Genomic DNA, 20,204 nt, shown 5'->3' on the forward strand with positions numbered 1-20,204 from the left:
TATAATTGAATATTGCAGTGAATACAAGATTTCAACATATATTTAGTGTGGTTAAGCTTATGCTCGCCCACTGGGAAACTATGAGTTGGGTTTGTTTTGAACTGGTCCACTTCTGACCCATATAGTTCAGTATTAAGTCGTGATGAAGTCACCAAATCGGGTATCCTATAATCAAAGTCAAAGTCAAAGCTTTATTCTCAATTTCTTCACATTTAACAAACATACAAAGGAGAGTGCATAAAGTACACAGCCCAACAGATAAAGACAAGTAAACAACAAAGTGCACAACAGATAAAGACATTTACTAATCTAAAAATAAACAATAAAATATATGAGTGCAAAAAAGTCAGAAGTAGCAGCAATATATTGTATGATATATTTTACTAGTGCAAAATATATAAATTGTAATAGATAAATATATATATATATTGTAGTGGTGCAAAATACTGTCAGTAATAGCAGCAAAAAGTATATTGTATGATATATTGTAATGGTGCAAAAATTGTAGATGGTAATAGTGCATGCACGACTACTTAATCCCGATAATGCACCGTAAAAGAGCACAACTGCTGTCCACTTACCTCCTCACTTCCTTCCGATGTCATTAAAGCACCAGAGTGCTACCCCGGTGGCCACTGGACCCTGAGGAACCCATACCGTAGCGTGGACTTTGACTCCACGGAGATCCAGAACACGGCCATCCAGGACCTCATCTGCGACCACTCGCTAGAGGCCGGGTGGTACCGCTTCAGTGTCAACAACAAACCGGCAGAGATGCCCACCAGCTGCGTGGAGGTAAGGGGACAAAAGAATCACCACCTGCCGTGCTATGTTCAGACCTATTCGCAAGCCAGAAGTACAACAATGGCCGCTTTTCCTTCTGCGTTTCAAATTTGCTCAATCTCGATTGGCTCGTGTACGGAAGAGGATTAGGGCCACACATAAAAAAAATAAAGTTCTGACTTTATTCTCAGAATTCTGAGCAAAAAGTCAGAATTCTGACTTTAATCTCAGAAATCAGACTTTAAACTCAGAATTCTGACATAAATCTCAGAATTCTGAGTTTAAAGTCAGATTTCTGAGAAAAAAGTCTGAGAATAAAGTCAGAGTTTAATTTTTTTTTATGATGGCCCTAATCCTCCTCCGTACTCGTGCCAACAAGACGCGAAACGTAAAACAAAAAATGATTTGGATTAATTTAGAAAAACGAATATAAGTAAGATATAAACAAGAACCATCTTTGTTTTGTCATGGAAACAATAAAACGCAAAGCTGATTAGGAGAAGAAGAGAATTCATTTCAGGGCAGGTTAACAATATAGTGCTCATGTGCTACAGCAGTACCTGACCAGGCTGCACTGTGTAAGGGGGTTCTTTACTGTCCAAATTACAGGGTTTCCAGTATAGAAATTTCCTTGCAATAGACACTTAAGTAGTTTACCTCACTTTACACAGGTACTTCTATTAAACCATCATCTTATTTCTTCTTATCCTTCCTGTATGTGTCAGGTGCTTGTTCTTAGTTTAGCTACTGCTAAAGACGACTTAACCCACCACAGTTTTATATGGTCCCAAAATGATAGCCCTATCTAAAGTGTGAACAGCAACCAAACATCCTAACCATTCCTTACGTGGGAAACGCAGCCAAAGTTGAGTGTGCCCTCAGACCCTTAATTGACCCCTTTGGGCAAAGGTGCTTGTTACACATAACATTGCTAAATGCTGTTAATGACACCAGTTTGCATTCCCACCCCAGATGAACCGGTGTGGTACCCAGGCGCCTGTGTGGCTGTCCCTGAAAGACGGGCCCCTGCCCAGGCCTGGCGAGGCGAGGCAGCTGTCAGCCTGCGCCACGTGGCAGTTCTTCCTGGGCGGCACAAAGGACTGCTGCCTCTTCCGCATCCCCATCACGGTGCGCAACTGCGGGGACTACTTCATCTACTACCTGCAGCCCACCCAGGGATGCATGGGCTACTGCGCAAAAGGTGAGTGGATGGTCAATATACACTTGTCCGACCAAATTGTCAATGGTCGGACAATTGCTGTTGTTCCTTTCAGTCAATAGAAGAGCGCTTATTAATTCATTATTTTCGGGGCTGGTAGGGAGATATGTATGCAAACAATCAGAGCGGTGAAGCATTAAATTAGTTCCTGGTTCCTTAAACTGTTGCCAAAATGTGATATTATTATTATTATTATTATTATTATTATTATTATTATTATTATTATTATTATTATTATTTTATTTTATTATATTTTATTATTATATTATTATTTTTTTAACTGAATAACACATGCAATAATGCAAGTAATGCACTCAATGCAACTTAACCAGTCCCTATGATATGATTTTGTATTTTTTGTATTTGCATTTTATTTTTGAGTATCAATTTATATACTGTGTTGATTTGAAACTAACATTAATTATGAATACCAGTCATATTTAAATGAGACAGTCTTTTTAATGCATGGTGAAGTTGATTGAGGCACTTTTATTCACTGACAATATCACCGATTTAAGTCCCATAAATTCTGTAGTTTGATATGGATTGATGAGATAAACTGTTCTAAATTGTTTGTTTCCACAGTAAACCATTGCGATTTACAAAAATAAAACCTGTTTTTTCTTGCAGTTGCACCAGACTTTGGTCCAAAACTTTGTCCACCCGGTGAAGTTGAGGTCAACGGGAGATGTAAAGGTGACAATATAAACCAAAGCTCCAATGTTCAGCTATTCAATATAAAGAAGAATGTGTAATAACATCAACTAATTTTGTGCACCAAGGACTCCATACAATTATTTAAATGAACATCAGCAGGCCAAACTGGAAAGTTGAGTAAAGTTGAGAAAAAGTTGAGACTAATAGTATGTTTCCTGGAAATAAAACTGGGATGGTGTCATATTTCATAAACTTTATTTGATTCTCATTGGCTAATAGAGTTCATATTGAAAAAATTGTCATACAAACCATAATAAAGCCCAAAAATAACCCTGAACTTAAGAAAAATACTTTTTCCAATATGCCTCAAAATCAGCGAGCATCCCAGCCCTGCCCTCAAGACCCACCATCACCCCAGAGCTGGTGGGCAGTAGTGTCCACCTGAGGTGCTCCTTCCTGGGGCCGCCGTCCAGCCAGGACCTGGGCTACCAGGTGGTGTGGGCGCGGCACATCGGCCACAGCATGAAGGCAGAGATCAGGCAGGAGTCCACCATGAAGACTTCCTCCCTGGTGGAGATGGATGGTCTGCACTTCAGACTGGGGGAAACGGTAATTCCTAACAGACCCTTGTCAGGGACGGGGGGGGGGGGAAAGTCAATTTAGTGGTGGGTCGCGCTGACTTCTGTGACGGGGGAAGGGTTGTGTGTATGTGTTGTGGGGTTGTACAAAGAAAGTGTGTTGCATGCCATAAGGGAAAGTCTGCATGGGGGCAAATCTGAACATGTAATTTGGTAATAAAGTGAGTAACATCCGTTCCCGCCCCCCCCCCCCATAGTTCTCCTGTAGTGTTTCTATGTTCAGAGCGAACTACAGCCACAGTAGATCCACGCCGAAGGAGAGCGAGAGCTTCTACGCTGGATTAAAGGTAAAAATAAACCACCAAAAAGAATAAGCTGTTTAACAGTTCTGCTGTTCCTGACCAAGATATGAATGATTAGGGTTTATATTTGCATATTATGTTAAGAAGAAGTAAAATCATATTCTGCCCCTTTATGAGAACCCTGAGAATGAACATTCAGATAAACACTTTGAACTTGAATGAAGAACCAAGTTGTAGAGGAAGTACGTTGAAACTGAAACTGAAACAAGAGTACTCAAGGCTTAAGAATTAAGTCATAAACATGCTTTCACATTTACTTTAGGATAAATTCTAATGAAGGTAATTAACAATAGAGCAGAGAAAGCAATAAAAATACATCAAAGACAAAGAGTTAATTGCAAAACCTCTCCAATAGTTTACAGCGCAAAATAACAGAATACACCATATCAAAGAGTGGCTGTTTGTAGGTGACAAAAAAGCCACTGTGACCTATAACCTTGGATAAATATTGGAAAGTACACAACCTTTAGATGTTACTCAGTTCGACACACTGGACCTTTAAATGTGACATTATACCACCAGGTGTCTCTTCTGACATCACAAGTGGGCGCGTCCAACTAGTTGCATGACGGATAGATGAGCAAAGTTTGCTACAGTCCACTAAGTAGGCTTTACAACAGATCAATCAGCACACATATAAGTGGACACACCCACTTGTGATGTCAGAAGAGGCGGATTTTCAAAACGGCTTGTAACTTCAATCACACTCACACCTGGTGGTATATTATGTCACTTTTAAACGATTGGACTAACGTTATCTACCTGCTGCGATCTCTGCCGGTAGTTTTCCATGGAGACACTGCACATAGCGGAGAACAGCAAGGAGCACCAGGTCAGCATCCACAGCACCGTCCCCATCCCGTGTCCCCGCCTGCAGCCGGGCCACCAGTGTGGCCTCCCTCTGTTCCTCAGTGTTCTGGACCCAGGTCAGTCTCACATACTCCCGCTCACCTCGTTCCCCGGAGTTCTCATTGCGCAGCGGTACGCGGGAGTAGAGATAAGCGAGAAGGGTGGGATTTCCCTGCATGCTTTGGAGGCAGGAGTACGAATGAGGAGAAAGGGAGGGAGTTTAAATAGAGGAATATACATTCTGGGTTAATATTTCGGATATTGCTTGGTCAAATTCTTGGTAAAAAAACAACATAAATTCTCCTTGTGTTTGCTGTTGTTGTTGTTGTTATGTTCTCATTGTTCTTTTCCAGGGACTGGTAACTGACGTGTACTGCTAAAAGGAAATCTGAAGCAGAAATTGCACCTCGTTAGACCAGAATCAAGCAAAGATCCCAGACACTCACTCAGCCTACACTCACACATGATGGACCCGCACACACAGACACACTCATTCAAGAAAAGTCAAGGAAAAAAACAGATAAACGCATCACCTGTCGATTCCCCCTTCTCGTGTTTCAACTCGCCTTGGCGTGCCAACGAGCCAACCCATCGACGCTAGCACAGCAGCTTCAAGGCACCGTGTTTACACCGTGTGCTCCAGCTGACACCCGTTAACAACCTTGTTATCCTCCTCCCTGTCGCCACGCAAACAGACAGCCGGGACCACGAGGCCCCCAACGTGGCCCTCTCCACCTGCCAGCTGGCCCTCACGCCGTCCTCGTGCACGGATGCGGGCTGCGGCGGCCGCGCCTCCTTCACCCTCACCGCCGTCACCGACTTCACGCGTGACGGGAACCGCCCCAGCCTGGTCAGCGCCGGCCCTGCGCCGGGGGCCCCGCGGCTCTGGAGGAACTACGTCTCGCCCCCCTTGAGAGTGAGTGGGAGACGGTCGGTTGGTTTGGGATTGAGATGAGAGTACTTTAGAGTACATGACATTACATTAGATTACATTAGTAGTAATTCAATTCAGTTCAATTCCATTTTATTTGTATAGCCCTTAACCACAGTTACATTCTCAAAGGGCTTAACAGGCCATATATTTGTGACACTAATTCTTCCGCATGGGGGTAAGAAACGTGTAAAATAGACCAATAGAGTAGTGTTCTCACGGTACCAAAAGGATCGTGAGAACACCTGCATAAACATCCTGAAACAGATACTGAAACCTCACCACAGCTAAGACCTTAAATGTCAGTTAAGCTAAGACCTCTGTCCAGCAGGGGAGTTGTATAATTTGGTGATCAGTCTACTTCAGTGCAGCACTGTATTGGACAGGCTAACAATCCCTGGTTTGGGCTAGAGCTGAACGGTAAAGCGGTACTAGAAAGGTAACACAATACCCTGCCGTTAAAAACGCTTGTATACTCCATTTTATTAGTACTGGTACTCAAGAATTACAGCGTTTTAAGTCGTATTTCCAACCGTTGAGCTTTAATTGGAGAATGATAGGCTTGGCTGCAAGTTACTCGGCGCAGCTAGACTCTGTCTGACCAGCACACAGCGATATGACACAGTTTTCTCCTCGCTTAATCCGGGTAGACAGATTATTTGCAAAAGTTTTCAAAATACTGCTTTGATATCTGGTTGCGAATATAAAAGTGAGATATCAAAGAAATCACCTAATCACCAAGTATGGGCGACATCAGATTAATGAATAGCATTGATAAGATTTGATACAACACTGCCCTTGATCATTAATTGGATTATTACAATAATCCAATTATTATGGTTAGAAATGTACAAATTCACTTTCTAATCCTCTACAATGATGAAAAAACCAAACAAAGTAGACCACACATAAACTAAAATGTTAGTGAGCATGAAAATAAGAAACAGAAATCAATTGGGGAAAAGAGTAAAAAAAGTAGGACACATCCGGCATCCTAATATCAGATAATGCCGGTATAAGTGTTACATTTTAAGATGCCTTTTTTCTGCACTAAGTGGCTTGAAAGTCCCCTTGTTGTTCCCGGAATTGGTGATTAGCTTCCATAAGTGCGGCTGTCAGTCTTCCCCAGACACGCTGTCTCCATCACAAAGCTATCTGGCCTTCCATCTGTGTTCAGTGAAAACTTCAAAGGAGTACGAGTGAAGTCAGTGGGGGCCCGGGTCGGAGTGATCTTTTGTTCCCTTCACCTCCACCCCACTCATTCCCCTCAGGTCACAGTTCAGGACCTCCCCACCTCCATCTGCTACTCCCTGACCGATCCGCACATCATTACGCTAGACGGCAGGTAATTGACCTCAACCTGTTTGTCGTTCGCACTTCATTAAGGGAGCACTCGTGGCCAAAAGCTGTACAACAGGTTTGGAGATACAGTGGTACTGTGTGGTGCCACTATGGACTGTTCTTATATTTTACTTTAAAATAATCCTGTGACTGAGGCCAGATCTGGGAGGGGTTGCGCTGTGTCTAATGTCCGACTTTTTTACATGTGTGCAAATTTCTACTGTTAAAAAAAAAAAAACTGACTTTTTACACGTGTCTGAAATGAATAAGATAAAAAACATTAAGAAGGCAACCTTAATGAACGTCAATGACTGTTAAAGGGAGTTTTTTCGACGGTGTAGACAAGGAACATTTGTATTACCAACTTTAATTTTTTACCACGTTTTGAGTACGTAAAGCAATGCAAAACCAGCGCTGCAAAACACCCTCTGTGCGTCCCTGTTTGGCATCAAAGGCGCTACGAGAACCAGCAGACCGGAACCTTCCTGCTGTACCGCAGCCTGAGCAGGAAGTTCGAGGTGCACGCTCGCCAGTGGGACTGTGGCAGCCGGCACTACGCCGTGGCGTGCACATGCGGCGTGGCGGTGCGCGAGGAGAACGAGGTGGCAGTCTTCGACATGTGCAACGGGCAGCCGCTGGAGACGCGGCCCCAGCTAACCGTCAAGACCCTGGGGGAGGGGCCCGCCCAGAGGCGCCGCCTCAGGATCCTGGAGGCCCACCAGGGGAAGAAGGTCACCGTAGGTATCTGAACCATGGCCCTGGTGTCTACTGTTCAACAGGAAGTGATGCCGCAGGAAGTGATGCAGAAGGAGGATGTGATGTAATGTGATGTGGCGGGGGCAGCCTGTGTTGTTCTTATAATGTTTAAAACAGTGACAATGGGGATCTTTAGGGTTTGATGGGTTTGCTAATGCTGGGTCTATAAAGTTGACACTACAATACTCGACCACCAGAGTCACACAGTGAGGGGTTAATCAAATTGTTTATGCCAGATTAAAAACTGAGCAAACACAGATACTAAATGTGGAGCTTAAATACGCACAGACGAATGTGTAATGAAATATTTCTAGTTGTTGTTGCACTAGAATGACTTTGAGACGTTTGTGATGGTGTTGCTTTGTTCATGATTCAAGACAGTTCCAGGTTGCTCATTGATCTATTTTCTGAATGGAGTGCGTGGACAACCTCTAATCAGCTGTTAATTAGCTGCCGACTGTGCCTCTCCTCTCGTAGTTGATCTTTCCCTCCGGGGCCTCTGTTAGGGCCGACGTCAGCGACTGGGGGATGAGCCTGAGCGTCAGAGCGCCCGGCCTCGACTACAGCCACACGGAGGGCCTCTGCGGAACCTTCGACCGCAACGTCCACAACGACCTCCACAGCTCCGAGGGCGTCCCCTACCCCGCCGAGGAGTTGGGCCGCTTCATCGAGAGCTGGAGGTCAGTCAGGGTCACGCCCTTTTGTTACCAGGAAGGTGTTATGGAATGATCTAAATATCTCTGGGTTACAACCACTTCCACAGTTATGCTATTCCCGCTCACCTTTCCTTGGTAAATTAACCGCATTTATATAGCGCTTTTATCCAAAGCTTTTTACAATATTGCCAGACATTCACCCATTCATGCACACATTCACACACCGACAGCGGAGTCAAGCATGCAAGGCGACAGCCAGCTTGTCGGGAGCAGTTAGCGTTAGGTGCCCTGCTCAGGGACAACTCGACCCAACCCGCTCTACCTCCTGAGCTACTGCCTCCTCTCCTTAAGACGGGGCAGGTCTGAGGTGTTTTAATCCTCTGTATTCCCCGGGCAGGTTGGGTCCGGGGGAGAGTCTGTTCGACAAGCTGCCCACGGTGACGAGGCAGGCATCCAGGAGACCTTTCTGCCGCTGTCACCAAGGATACACCGCCGTCGGCTCCCAGTTGTTCGGTGGGGGGGGGGCCAAGGACCCTGTCGCCTCCTCTCCCCACTCCGACTGCTCGGCCCATGACGACGTGGACTACACCTCCCTGTTCCCCTCCATGGACACCACCCTGGAGTACATCCAGAGCTCCCGGCAGGACGACAGCATCCTGGACATGTCGGCCTCGGACCGCCAGCACCCGCTGGAGAGACGCCGTCCGCACCCTCGCCCGCAAGAGGAAGACGACCCACTGGACGGGGAGTTCAGGGAGGACCTCCTGCTGTCGGTGGGACGGCAGCGGAGGCAGAGCCTGTATGAGTTCCAGCCGGTCTTCATGGCCCAGAGCCTGACCCAGGGCTTGGCATACTTCTTCCCCGAGGACCACCAGACGGAGGCCCGGCCGGTTGTGTGGCCCGGCTGGCCCACGCCCAGCGGCCTGACCTCGGCCAAGGCCCTGGAGGTGTGCCAGACGGCGCTGGCCAACTCCTCGGTGGGGGCGGTGTGCCGCGACCTGCTGGGCCGCCGCTTGGACGAGGCGGTGGATCTATGCATCCTGGACCTGCAGCTGAAGGACGACCTGGGCTGGGACGAGGCGCTGGTGCCGTACCTGGAGAACGAGTGCGAGCGGAGGCTGCTGGGGAACCGGACCCTGCGGGCGCTGGAGCTGTCGGCCCCGCCGGGGGCCTCCAGCAGCGTGGTCACAGCCCTGCGCTGCCCCAACTTCTGCAGCGGCAACGGACGCTGCACCCAATGGGGCTGCCATTGCTTTGCGAGTCACAGCTTCTATGACTGCAGCCTGGCCATCAGTGAGTCCTCCATAGAGTGACTTTAGTACAGTTTAGTTTAGTTTCGTTTATTTTGATCGCATAGTTCCCCAACATTGCATACATACATATGTTTAGAAAACTAGAAAAAAAATGACAAAGATGTCATCTAAATTTATACATTGACCATTCTCATTAAGAGAACTGTGTAGGATGAAGCACTTGCTTATTAAACCTACAATTTTACATTTAACTTTTATTTATTCGTTTTTCGTAGGTCCCTCAGGATCTTATTATTATTTTTTATAATTGTTGTTATTATTGTTATAATGAATTCCTGTTTATTTTATGCATATTGCATGAAAAGTTACAAAAATAAATCCACCTTCATATTCACAGGGCCATACATGCCTGACTTTTATACTTGTTAAGCATCTTTTTGGTTGGTTGACTGTATGATTGCCCACTGTCTTCGGATTGGGTGAGAGACTGTACAGTCTCTCTCACCCAGACTGTAACAGTGATCTGTCTTGTGATAGGCCAGCCGGTGGAGGTCACAGACTTGGAGAGCAGCGGCCTGTGTGACATCCGGTTATTCGACTGCCGCAGCATACGGGTCTTCGGACTGGGTTTTATCGACTCCCCCGACATCAGCTGTCACGCCACCAGACTCGAGGTGAGGTATAGCAAGGTTGAAGGTCAACCTGAAGGGCTTGTGAAAACCAGTTTCAGTTTCAGTATCTCACCCATATCCATGACACATATCCCCCTGTCAATGCATCAACTGAGCCGCATGGCCTGCTCGGTTCCACCAAGCACAAACAATGACATAATCCACGTAAGCCAATACTGTGTTTTAGTATATGCTACACTTGAACCTCCTAAATGGTGCAATTTGATTGGTTCGCTATCTCGGGATATTGGGCAATATCCCATGATTGAGATCTCAAACTTGCAATATTGTTTTCATCGCAAGAACGCACGTGATGGTCATCTCGTCACGCTAATAAAGACAAACAAACTGCTAATGAAAACAAATAAATGCCGGCAAAAAGTGTTATCTTGTTTGTTTTTTCACATGTAGAATACTAAAACAATTGTTCACCTCTTTGGCGAATCGTTAAATATCAACCTTCTCTGTCCTCATCGGCTCCACCTTACAGTACATGAACGGGGCGTGGATTCCAGGGGAGAACCAGCGCACCAAAGCCACGTTCCTGAGCTCCAAGGCCCTGGACTGCGTGGTCCCGTCCCTGAGCAGGACGGCCGTCCACAGCGAGGACTTCATGATGGAGGACAAGCCCTACGCCCGCTGGGAAATGAGGGTAACTAGCACTAGCCTCTAATCCCAAACTTGTCAGGAAATGTTGTTGTATTGGATCCCGCTATCAATGCGTCAACTAAGCCACACTGCCTGCACTGTTTCACCGAGCACAAACAATGACATAATCCAAGTAAACCAATACTGTGTAATAACAACTTTCTCGTCCACGTCTGTGTCTATCTACGACAAGCCCTAAGTCCGATGGGAATCGAGGGTAAGATGCTAGTAGGGCTGAACGATTCATCAAATTCAAACCAAATTGCAAAGGCTGCGATTTGTTTTGAGATTTGTTGCTGTTACTGACCAAAGGTCCGGTCATTTTCTTTTACAATTCAATAGTTATTTAAAGATGTTATAATATCAATTCAGGCATCATTCATCTCAATACATAGGCCCGGCCTAAAGAAAAGAGCAGTTTACATGCTTACTGCTTCCAATGTTGGTCATACTATAGAAGAAAATTGCATACATTGTTGGAAATAAACGTTATTACATTATTTCCCCAAATCGTTCTACCCTACGCACTAGCCTTTAATCCCTATCTTGTCAGGAAATGTTGTGGTATCGAAAATTGTTCATATTCCCAGATTACTTTTTGAACTGGGGCTCAAATCTGTGACGTCGACACCGACAACAATCCAGGTTGGCATTATTTTAAGGTGAGCCTTGACATCTGGACGGCATATTTGCTTTTTTAGGGGCCATACCAATGTGAGTTTGACTTATTGCTTCTAAAGCGGTACATATGGCGCATATTTGGTTAGCTTAAATTATTTAAGATTTGGTTCAAGGCCGCTTGTGTTGAACATGTGTGGATAGAGGCTCAGGGAGATTTAAGATTTGCAAGGCGTTAGTATTACGTTCTTTATCAAAACATGGAGGACCCAGGAGGACTTGATTGATCTTGGACTCTAGGAGATTGTGAAGGGTTTGGATGCCACACTGCCAATGAGTTTAATATCGTCATCCTATATCGTATCATAGTCGTGATATTTGTTCCCTGAACCAGGTGACCAACGATGGCTCTCAGTACAGCGAGGGCAAAGTGCTGACCATCTACGACGGCATGTGCCAACAGTGTGAGGCCTCACCGTCTGGACTCTGTAAGTTAAAGGTAAACTCTACCACTCACCGGTCAAGCAAACGCATCCAAAAAACTTCCCAGGCCTTAGGAACACAGAGCGCAAATTATGTTAAATATTTGTAGCGCGAGCCAAAAACAAAACATGATAATTTTATTGCTAGCTGGATTCAAGGCTAAATGGGGGGTGGTCCAAACTACGCTAAAGTTTTCCAACACCAAAAACAGTTTTCAGTGGAAAACACTACTATCGAGGGAAGACTTTTGTACTCATCTGTTGTAGTAAGGCAATACAAGCTGAACACATTGAATTACACTGAAATATATTACTCCCCTGACGTAGGCTCATCAGCTGATGTTGGTTTCCTACGGACCAAAAATCCCCGAGCCTACCAAAGCCCTGGAGTTTACATTCTTGTTTCAATAGATGAGTGAATCGGGAGATGGGTTTGACAGATTGTTGTGAATAGTTTAAGCCTTTATTTGTAGACGTGGTTGTAAAAGAGAACCTTTTAAATATGTATCAACTGCGTTGATGCTGTGGACATTATAATGAATTGTTACAGCATAGGCTTTAAAAATTGAACACAAGGGCTTCATAAGTGCACATTGCTACTTAGTCAGGGCTTCAGAATGGCTACAACATGGCTAGCCAGGGCGGCTTAAAGCACATGTTGGACCACAGAAGGCCTAATGGTATCATGCTTCAAATTATTTGGTCCAACATCAGCTAGAATGACAAATCTGAGACCAGGGATTCATTAAATGCACAGTCTGTGTTAATGCTTTCCCATAGGCCCAATACACACACACACACACACACGAACACACACACACACACACACACACACACACACACACACACACACACACACACACACACACACACACACACACACACACACACACACACACACAGACACACACACACACACACACACACACACTCACACAGCGTCACACCTTTCATTTCAAACACATGATCATAGCTAACACACAAGCTTGCTTACATGCAGACCTTGCAGTGTCCCACACGCAAATACACCTGGGCTATACGACTTTGCGTGCCAAAGTGGAACTGTAATTGAATGAGTACAGACTGGACAGGGTTAACTGGTTGATCATTTCCTGTGTGTTATCTGGCGTCTGCAGGGAGACCCAGCTGGATCAGAAAAAACCTTTGAGGAGGGAGGATAAAAAATAAATATTAACAGCATTCCAGAGAGCTGCTTTAAAATGTTGAACGTTATGACTCGTGATTTTAACTACAAATGTCTTTCTGTTTATTCTCATAACACGTTTCTCTGCTCTCTCCCTGGAAGAGTATCTGCTTACTGGGTATTTATGGCTTTCTCTCTCTGTCTGTGTGTCTGTGTGTGTGTGGTCTAGGAGAGGACGTGCAACATAGACGGCATGTGTTTTGGAGACGGCGACTCCAACCCCAGCAGCCCCTGTCTCCTATGTGACCCGGGCTCCTCCAAGTTCTCCTGGTCATTTAACCAAGGTTGGAACGCAATCTCACAATCCTCAGCCTTTTCTCAAGCCAGTTTCTAAAGTCATTCCCAAGAATTTGCCGTTTCACCATGGCAACATTTAGCGCAACTTTGCGCTAACGATAACTGTGAACTCTGCTCGCAATGGAATGCAAGCAATGGTGCATTAAGTTAAGATAGCTTAAGATACAACCTTATTTATCATTAGGTGGAATAATGTGGGTGGTAACAGCAGCAGGAAAATAGGCAACAATAAGGATACAATAAAATACAAAGAATAAAACACAATACACAAATTATAAACTTAATGTTAACATAAAACAAAATGATAAAATAAATAACTGACTATAGCAAAATATGCATTGTTTAAAGTGTAGGGATTTGGCTATTTAAAGTGTCCACTGTAGATAACTAAATACCAAGTATGTACAGGATATAATAATTATACCGTGTGTGGAAGGAAGCTTGTAGGGGGTGGCAGTTAGGAAACAGGCCTCATGGCTGCCTGCAACTTGGGGGGATAGATCAGCCGATGGCTGAAGGTGCTTTCCATCTACCCCATTTCATCATAGATCACCATCTCGACCTCATCTCCCTGGATGGTAACATGGGTTTGGGGGTTTTCTGCTCTGCTGGGAGTCCACCACATGCTCCTTGGTCTTGGCGATGTTGAGCTGGAGGTTGTCCTCCCCAGACCCCAGACCAAGTAAAATAAACCTAACTCACTGTGGAGTCTGGCCTATCGAGTGTGTGAGTGAGCCCTGTGTGCAGCAGGTAGACGATGCCGTCGTCTACAATGATCACACCATTGAGAGTACTGGGGCCTGAGTATGGGGGACCTTCTTGAGTCTTAAGGCTCAGTTATGGTTCCACATCGACAAAATGCAATGACCAGGCAGACTCTTCGACGCAGGCGTGAACCTGTTTTGGTTCTGCGTCGTGTTTACTTTAGCGGACCAATCACAGCCCCTGCTGCTGCGTCGCCTCGACAGAAGGTTACAATTTTTGGGAGGCGCACGTCTCCCAAAAATGGAGAGCCGCAAGGACGGTCCGCAAGGACATAATGGGTCCCTAAACCTCCTTTCGTTGCATCGACGTACAACCATAACTAAGCATTTAGGGAGAGGTTGACGAGGTCCTGGAATACTCCTGCAAGCTGTGCCGGCACACGCCTTAAGCATCCTGGGTGGGTGCTGTCTGGACCCATGGCTTTGTTGGATCGGCACTAGGACAGCTCCCGTCCCCAGTGGCTGGATGTGATGAATGGGCTGGTGAAAAGGAGGGAAAGGGGGTCGTCAAGATGTCGTTGAGATAACTGTGCTGGGCGGGGGGGGGAGGGGGGGGGGGGGGAGGTTTCCGTCATGAGAACGTCAAAGTGTCAAAGTGTCAAAAAAGACCATGGTGGAACGGGACCCAGACTGCTGAGTTCTAGGGGGGTGAGGGGCTAGGTCAGACCTGTTGAAAAAAACAGCTCATTTGCACGTGCCTGGCTCCACTCCACTAGTCAGGGCAGATTGTTTGTGTCCAGTGATCCTTATCATCTCGCGCTACAGCTCCTCGCCCCGGCCAAGGAATATTGCTGCAAATTCAACTGATCAGTGCACTTCTCAGCGCAATTGCCCTGCATGTAATGTCTCTGGTTCTATCAAAATGTATTGTTTAATTCTCTCTTGACAAATTACATATGACTTGCATGGATAATATACAGTCAGACAAAATATCTACAGTCACACAGAATATCAGCAAAATCCTGGCAGGCCTGATGAATAGGGGGACTTCTTCTGTTCGGCTCTCTTAGTCGTGATTTTATTGTGTCATGTTAATGTGAATATGTGGCCTCACTGCACCTAAACACGTGAAGAGTATTTAGTCTGTCCACATTTTAACAAGCAGGTCAATCATACACTTAAAAAACAAACACACACGCATGTGATCTTCCAAACCCCACGCCCCGTCTGAATGGGCCCTCCGAAAGCGCTCGCTTCCGTACAGGGATTCAAAGTGTCATTGTGCCTTTGGTGGCACGTCTCTTGTAAAGTGTCAGTGCATCTGGAGAGGAGCTTTTAAAAGGCAGACCGCCGGGGAGCTGGGGTGCTCTAGAGATGGGTGGTCTCATGGGGGTCTGGTGGTTCTCTGGCTGTTCAGGAATCCGGAGTCCCCCGTCTGAGCAGGGAGGATTAAAATGGCAGCCGGTTAAATTATACTTAGATTAAAGTGGAAACAAGGATACAGCATTGAGCCGTTATAAGTTAATTATGAATTTATTTAGATACAAGTGGAAACAAAGACATAATTACTGCATCCGGCCATAAATAAATTATGAATGAACTAAGTGAATTCCAGTTGATGATAGAGTACTCAGTCGCTACAAATTTCCCTACTGTAGTAATAGATGCTGTAGAAAGGGTATCAAAAGGGTTTCTAATCTAACAGCTACCAAGTTTAAGAAAATAATAAATGATGACTGCTGCGATGCAGGCAAATATGATAGTTACGGTATTTGATGTGCGTTCTTTTTGTTTGTATGTATATCTTTGAAGTTTGGTCCTACTTGGTTGCACAGTAATTATAGTTTTTCTAAAGTACTTAGAACTAAGTGTGGGTGGTGCGGTCATTAGTTGTGTTTTAACAACAATAACACTGTTTTTTGGTGTGGCTTTTGGTGTGGTTCTCCCTTCCCCCCTTTTCCAGCATCAAAGGGGTTAAGTGTCCAATTACAAGGCACCAAATTCCCAACATATCCTTTACGGTTGTTTAAACCTTGAAAGAGAGACACACACACACACACACACACACACACACACACACACACACACACACACACACACACACACACACACACACACACACACACACACACACACACACACACACACACACAAACACACACAGATAAGAGAGATGAAGTAATTGTAGAGGAACATTCTAATGCAGAAGTTCATGTTTTATGCTGCTCTTCTGGCTTTTGTAGTAAACACCAGCTTTGTTAATACTCCTCTGGAGTGCATAAAAAGAAGCCATTTCCGCCCGTCATTTCAATTTCCTTTACCAATATGATTTCTTTGTATCCAGCTGTGGTTCCTGGCGTGATCCGGTGGAAGTGTAAACCTGTGTGGTTGCCAGTAGTTTGACATTTGTTGGCTTTGAGAACTTCAATCATTTCATACTTTCATATCGTAAGAAATAAGAAATCGAAGTAAGAAATCTCTTTCTCTCTCTCTCTCTCTCGCACTCTCGCTCTCTCTCTCTCTCTCTCTCTCTCCAGTCAACCAGCCCCCCGCCTTCCACCGTCCGCAGGCTGGCCTCCAGACCTTCGCCGGGGAGAGCTTTGTCTTCCAGTTGGCCGCCTCCGACCCAGAGGGCTCGGCGCTCCTCTTCCAGCTGGAGGGGGGGCCCGCGGGGGCCAGCGTCTCTCCGGCAGGCCTCCTCATCTGGAGCGTGTCTCCCCGCGAGGAGGAGGAGGAGGGCGGCGGGCGGCGGATGGTCCGCTTCACACTGTCGGACGAGTGCAGCGCCCAGAGCAGCAACGAGGTGGAGGTAAGGAGGAGGAGTAGGAGGAGGTGGTTAGGTGGAGGAGGAGGAGGAGGAGGAGGAGGCTGAGGAGGGGAGGAAGTGGATGAGGAGTGGAGAAGGATGGAGGAGGAAGTGGAAGAGAGGATGAAGGAGAGGAGGAGGAGGAGGTGGAGGAGGAGGATGGAGGAGAAGAAGTGGATGAGGAGGTGGAGGAGAGGAGCAGGTGGAGGAGGTGGAGGAGGAAGGGGGGAGGAGGCGGATAATGACGGAGGAGAGGAAGTGGCTGATGAGGTGGAGGAGGTGGAGGACGAAGGATAGGAGGAGAGAAAGTGGATGAGGAAGAGGAGAAGGAGGAAGAGAGGAAGTGGAGGAGGAGGTGAAGGATGGAGGATAGAGGAGAGGTAGTGGATGAGGAGGAGGAGGAAGTAGATGAGGGAGAAGATGATGAAGACAGGGAAGAGATGGAACAGAGCATGAAGGGGAGAGCAGTTGGTAAAGTTGGTAAAATTAAAGGAGTAAAAGCCTATTATTGGGAAGCCTTGAGAAGGAAAAGAAAAAAGAAAGGAAAAAGAAAGAAAAATTGAGAATGAGTCACACTTTAAAAAGTTTTCTATCAGTACCATTTGTATATTTGCTACCCAAAGGAAACTTACGAATAAGTGGCCACCAATCAGTAGTGAACTGGCCATCGGGGGCACCAGAACGTTGTCTAGGTAGTAGCCATGTAGCCAACTCTGCGCTGTAGCACTGATTATAAGCACTACTCCCCACCCATTGACCCAAAGCCATTTTGAAAGTGTGCTAACTAACGCCTTTATACGCTAGCCAGTCAGACCTTCACACTTAACCACTGCATGTGTCTCACTCGTCAGATCCACGTCGCGCCGTGCGGGTGTCAAAACGGCGGCACTTGCATCACGGACGTCAGCTTTCCCGCCGGAAGTGGGCGCTACCTGTGCGTGTGCCCCGAGGGTTCCCATGGCGACCTCTGCACCGACATCGTGGACCAGTGCCGGTCAGGCCCGTGCGGCCCGGGCACGTGCGTCAACAAAATGAGCGGCTACCGATGCGAATGCCCCCCAGGACTGATGGGTGAGTTACGGAGAGAGAGAGGGCATCCCATAATACTGGAAACTCGATGCCAAAAGGGTTGCTTTACAAAGCAACCATCCCCCACTGGCCACGCCTACCCATTGATGACGTTTTCACCTCAAAACAGTGATAGTTAAACAGATACACCTGTCAATTTGCATGTAAAGCATCCCATAAAAACCCAAGAATGCTGGCTGTTTGAGTTGAACTGAACAAAGGGCGTACCAGGTTTACTGGGGGTTGATTGTGTGAATAGATTATACCAGGCATACATGCATTTAGATTGATTGGTATTAAACCAGAAATTTAAAAAGTTGATTATATTTGCAAGACACTTATTTACAGCATAAACTATCCTAAATAATGGTTCACCCGATACCCATAGAAGGACATCACATTTTTTAATGTTCGTACAGAGCTATTTATAAGGAGGACACAAACACTTATACATACCAACACTTCACTGAACAATGGTATCACACTCTGGATACAGTTAGTATCTGGTGATGTCACTATCCATCATTGGTCAAAGCAGGTAAGCGATCAAGGTGACCTCAACCGGATCCATTTCTAGCCAATCAGAAGGGCTATAACATGCCCTGGGTTTGCTTGTTTGTGTAGGTTCACACTGCGTGGAGGACGTGAATGAGTGTGAAAGGACTCCCTGCTTCACCGGGGTCATGTGTGTCAACAGCTATGGCTCCTACAGCTGTGCTCCATGCCCCAAGGGCATGCTGGGAAATGGAACTGCATGTACTGGTGAGTTTACTACACACGCCAAGCCTTTTGTTGTGTGCACAACACTATGAATATATTTACACATATGGTTTTATTTTAACCACCAGACGCATTCAGGGTTACTTCACTACAATCCCGTTTAGGTGTTAGAGAGATATTCAAGATATTCGTCAACTTTGTTTTTAAAGGCCTTTATCACAATTAAAAGTCCTCAGATGGACGCATATAAACTCCTTCCGACTTTCCTGAGTCATGTGACGCTCTGCCAGAGCATCTGTTATGCTTTGCATCACAATGGGCTCATATGCTCCGGGCAATCACTTAGTTTGTCAGATAACATAGGAAACTCTGACTAAAGGATTGCATGTTTTCATTTATATATATAAAATGAATGGTGCTGTATGTAAGATTGGAGAGTTGTAAAGAGCGAGGGCAGAAGAGAGCAAGATTTTGAAAATCAACAACCCAAACAATCCTCCCCCATCTTCTCCCTCCCCAAGTGCATGCGTGGGATTGAGAGGCATGAGATTGACCGGTGTGATGGATTCGCCGAACCAATCATGAAGAGATGCCATGAATGATCACAAAAGAAAGGGCTGGGAGTGGTCAGAAATCCCAATCAGATGCAGGCGCAGCCAACGCAAAACCGATATTCTCTCAGCACATTTCAATCATGTATAGCTGACAGACAGCTATGGCATATCTTAGGAGCATCCAATGCACCTTACAACATATATCAATAATTCTAACCAAATCATCCACTTCCACCATTAATGCCAAAATAAATTTGTTAAGCCTAAGCAAAACTAAAGGGTTAATAGTTAGTTAGTATGAGTACATTCAACATGACAACATGACTCCCTGCACTGGAAACCAGATGGAGGGATATGCTCCCTCCCACACACACACACACAAAAACACATACACAAATACACAGAATTCCATGTGTTTCTTAGTGTCAAACACGCAGAGAGAGAGAGAGAGAGAGAGAGAGAGAGAGAGACTAGAGTCTATCATGATAACTGAACCGTTCAATCTATATTTGAATACATATATTAAATATATATTTGGAAGTGACCAGTCCATAGCACTCTCAAAAAAACGAAGTGGTGGAATTTAGTACCAACATGTTGCCAATAATGTCGATCAGGTTTAGGTTTGTTCTTATTATGAGAGTTAAAGTTGGTCAGTAATTACTTATTACATCTATTAGATAGTCATTGTACCCTGCTGCATTCATGGGCTCTCATAGTACTCTGTTTTTTGTTTGTGCAATGAACAATCAAAATATATGCATATTCTGCATACATTCAGATTCCCTCAGATGTAAAGAATGAAACAATTAAATCAGGGCTTCATACACGTGTTGAGCACAGACAAATCAGAGACTAGGAGAGAGAGCAGGAAAGAGAGAGGTTAGACGGAGGTGTCTGGCTGTGACGGGTGTGTTTGCTTTTGTCTGCGCCTGCTGTCAACCAGTGTTTCACACTAGGCTAGCTGTTAGCTTAACCTCCACTGGCTGTACATCTGCTGATACCTCACCCCCCCCCCCCCCCTCGCGTGGTCAATCTGTCCCACCA

General features: G+C 45.6%; 2 protein-coding genes across 2 annotated transcripts in view; both read left to right on the plus strand.

The window, feature by feature from the left end:
* LOC307074718 (tripartite motif-containing protein 16-like) overlaps positions 1 to 20,204 on the plus strand; it is a 298,259-nt gene that overhangs the window by 106,580 nt on the left and 171,475 nt on the right.
* Positions 1 to 20,204, plus strand: part of LOC307074716 (von Willebrand factor D and EGF domain-containing protein) — a 36,178-nt gene that overhangs the window by 2,893 nt on the left and 13,081 nt on the right. Inside the window, exons 2-19 of the mRNA XM_079734988.1 lie at positions 611 to 795; positions 1,756 to 1,984; positions 2,633 to 2,698; positions 3,036 to 3,268; positions 3,495 to 3,584; positions 4,384 to 4,525; positions 5,144 to 5,364; positions 6,651 to 6,724; positions 7,175 to 7,457; positions 7,954 to 8,156; positions 8,530 to 9,425; positions 9,923 to 10,059; positions 10,547 to 10,708; positions 11,717 to 11,821; positions 13,178 to 13,292; positions 16,547 to 16,818; positions 17,667 to 17,886; positions 18,508 to 18,645. Coding sequence (XP_079591114.1) covers positions 611 to 795; positions 1,756 to 1,984; positions 2,633 to 2,698; positions 3,036 to 3,268; positions 3,495 to 3,584; positions 4,384 to 4,525; positions 5,144 to 5,364; positions 6,651 to 6,724; positions 7,175 to 7,457; positions 7,954 to 8,156; positions 8,530 to 9,425; positions 9,923 to 10,059; positions 10,547 to 10,708; positions 11,717 to 11,821; positions 13,178 to 13,292; positions 16,547 to 16,818; positions 17,667 to 17,886; positions 18,508 to 18,645 — 3,771 coding nt within the window. The remainder of the gene's footprint in view (positions 1 to 610; positions 796 to 1,755; positions 1,985 to 2,632; positions 2,699 to 3,035; positions 3,269 to 3,494; positions 3,585 to 4,383; positions 4,526 to 5,143; positions 5,365 to 6,650; positions 6,725 to 7,174; positions 7,458 to 7,953; positions 8,157 to 8,529; positions 9,426 to 9,922; positions 10,060 to 10,546; positions 10,709 to 11,716; positions 11,822 to 13,177; positions 13,293 to 16,546; positions 16,819 to 17,666; positions 17,887 to 18,507; positions 18,646 to 20,204) is intronic.

The sequence above is a fragment of the Pollachius pollachius genome, assembly GCF_949987615.1.
Source record: "Pollachius pollachius genome assembly, chromosome: 4".
Classification (NCBI taxonomy): domain Eukaryota; kingdom Metazoa; phylum Chordata; class Actinopteri; order Gadiformes; family Gadidae; genus Pollachius; species Pollachius pollachius.